The 2,442-nt window shown below is 53.8% G+C and overlaps 1 protein-coding gene across 1 annotated transcript in view; it reads left to right on the forward strand.

The window, feature by feature from the left end:
* TBC1D22B (TBC1 domain family, member 22B) overlaps nucleotides 1-2,213 on the forward strand; it is a 91,949-nt gene extending 89,736 nt beyond the window's left edge. The window contains exon 13 of the mRNA XM_012646652.1: nucleotides 312-2,213. Coding sequence (XP_012502106.1) covers nucleotides 312-440 — 129 coding nt within the window. The 3' untranslated portion in view covers nucleotides 441-2,213. The remainder of the gene's footprint in view (nucleotides 1-311) is intronic.
* Nucleotides 2,214-2,442: the final 229 nt, after the last annotated feature.

A 2,442-nucleotide genomic window follows, 5' to 3' on the forward strand; every position in this document is an offset into this window, starting at 1 on the left:
TTTGAGAGAAGTATATTTGGATGAGTGATTATTTTTCTCTCTGAAAAATCTTTACTGTTGTCATTCTCTACAACATTTTTAAAAGCAGCAGATGTTGGTGGATCAGAGACTCAGCAGAGGCTTTTCAAGGCTTCCTGAGGTGCACTGGGGGCCGCGGGCTGTGTGCTGTTTGGGAGGAGGGGGCTGGACTCTTCGGGGTGTGTGACCGAGGAAGAAGGAGCCCCGTTCCAGGCCTTGGTCTCTGCGTGGGGGCCCGCGGGTCCCTCGGTCGGCAATCTGGGATTATATCGGAGTCCTCTCCTGCATTCCAGGGTCTTCTCATGCTGCTACAGAACCTGCCTACAATACACTGGGGCAACGAAGAGATCGGGCTGCTTCTCGCCGAGGCGTACAGACTCAAGTACATGTTTGCCGACGCCCCGAATCACTACCGCCGATAGGTGCTGTCTCCCCCGGGGACCCAGACTGCCCCGTCTCTGATGGCAATCTGATCACTGTGGCCACCGTGCGAGCCGTGGACCCCGGCCAGGGACCACTCCTGTTGTACAAAGCTCACGCCCGCTGCCCAGGTCTTAACTCTTCGGTGTCCACCACTCCGTGTCTCCGGATGTGTCACCTGGACCACTGTCAGTGTTCCATGCCATGCGGATGGGCCCAGGTCTGGGAGAGGACAGAAAGGGTGGTACAGGGTTGTCTGCCCCTTTAAAAGAAACTGAAAAAAAGAAGGGGAAGGCTCAGGGTCTCACTCCCATCGTCCCTACATGGACTGGCTGTTTCTCACCTCCAGGCCCCAGCTGATACAGTCGATTGTTGTGACACAACTTGATTTGATCACAGGTCAAAAATGCCTTATGTTTTCAAAAGACTCCTGGCCCCTCTTCCCTCTCCCTGGTTTCCTAGTCCTTCCCCTTCTGCCCTAGTCTGAGCCAGCGAGGGACAGCTTTTCAGTAAGACCGTTGCTCTAGATGGAAGAGGCACTGATGCTCATGCCCTGGGAAGAGGCCGACACCCAAGGGCTAAGGGCTTTGTTTTTCTTTTTCTCACCAGGTGTCTGTGTGTGTGGGTGTGAGTGTGTGTAAACACCCAGCAGCATTTAGTCACGTCTGGATTTCTGTGTCCAAACTAGCCCCATCAGACCCGTTGGGAAGGGCCCCAGTGACCAAGGTACAAGCGTCCCTTGAGAAGGATCAGGTCAGGGGAGGGAGAAGGGGCTGCTTACCTCTCCAAACCCTTTTTCCGTGATGACCCACTCCAAGATATTATGTGTAAATTGTGTTATTATGTATATGGGTAAAGATGTACAAATACGTCCTCTTCGTAGCAGATACGATTTTATATTTATAACGCGCATCAGCATGTGAAAGCAGCCTGGGTCACTTGCGCAGATGACGTTGCCAGGCAGGCGGCTGCCGCATCTCCAGGTTGGTTTCTGTGCCCCGCCGTGGGGAGCGAGCAGGAGGCTGCTGGAGTAAGTCTGGCCGAGCAGGTGGAGCCGCTGTGACAACCAGGGGCAGCCACCTCAGGCGTCAGTGTCTCAGAGCCCCCTTCTTCGCACCCCTCCCGGGCCTTTCTGGAACATCTGCCCTGACCCCCCACCCCCGGCAGCCAGCGCAGGAAGGGACTGCAGAGGCAGACACGTCCATTCCGCGTGTGTTCAGTTCCTGCCTTTCCCTGAACCTGGGGAGAGCTTTTGTTTTTACATTTTTAAGTCAGCATCGTGTTCAGGACAGAAGCTGTGACTGACTACTCAGTGCCAAGGAGGGATGTCCTGTGTGTCCCTGGGTTTGGGGCCCTTCTCAGAGAGCGGCATTCGCTGTCCCCCACGACCACCTTTGCACCCACGCAGCCCAGTGTTCCATTTTCGGTATTTGGTAGTGGAGGGCTGTTGGGGGCAAGTAGCTGTCATCCTCTTGAGCCAAGCAGTGTCCCCAGGGGGGTGACACCCGTGAGTCTCTTTGCCAGTGAAGCCCACACAGCACAGCAGTACGAGGTCGGTTCTCATCCGGAGCTGTTTCTCGGGCATTCTCCCCGCCTTCGGTGTGCCTCAGCAGTCTCCTTCGCAGAGCGCGAGGGCTCGGACCCCCTCGACTGGACTAATTAAAGAAAGACACTTGTGTTCCCCAAGTGGTGGTTTTATTTTTTTAGTTTTTATGTTTGTATGGGAAATTGTGGATAAAGTGAAAGAATTGTAAATAAATGGTGTATTTCCTCCTTCATCTGCGATTCCTCTCCCGTGCATTCGTGTAACCTGGAACCTAGGAGTCTCTTTTTCTTGGATTTTTCTTGGATTTTTCTTGCTGATACCAGTAGGCCCGGGGAAGGGGCACGCAGCGGATGAGCAGGTCGGAAGGCTTCTCAAGGGCATCGGCGAACATTTACAAGCACCTACTCTGGGAAAGACGCTGTGGAAATTACAAAAATGAATCACTTTGGTCCTGATAG

This window comes from Propithecus coquereli, unplaced genomic scaffold, assembly GCF_000956105.1.
Source record: "Propithecus coquereli isolate 6110/MARCELLA unplaced genomic scaffold, Pcoq_1.0 Scaffold248, whole genome shotgun sequence".
In the NCBI taxonomy this organism is placed as follows: Eukaryota; Metazoa; Chordata; class Mammalia; order Primates; family Indriidae; genus Propithecus; species Propithecus coquereli.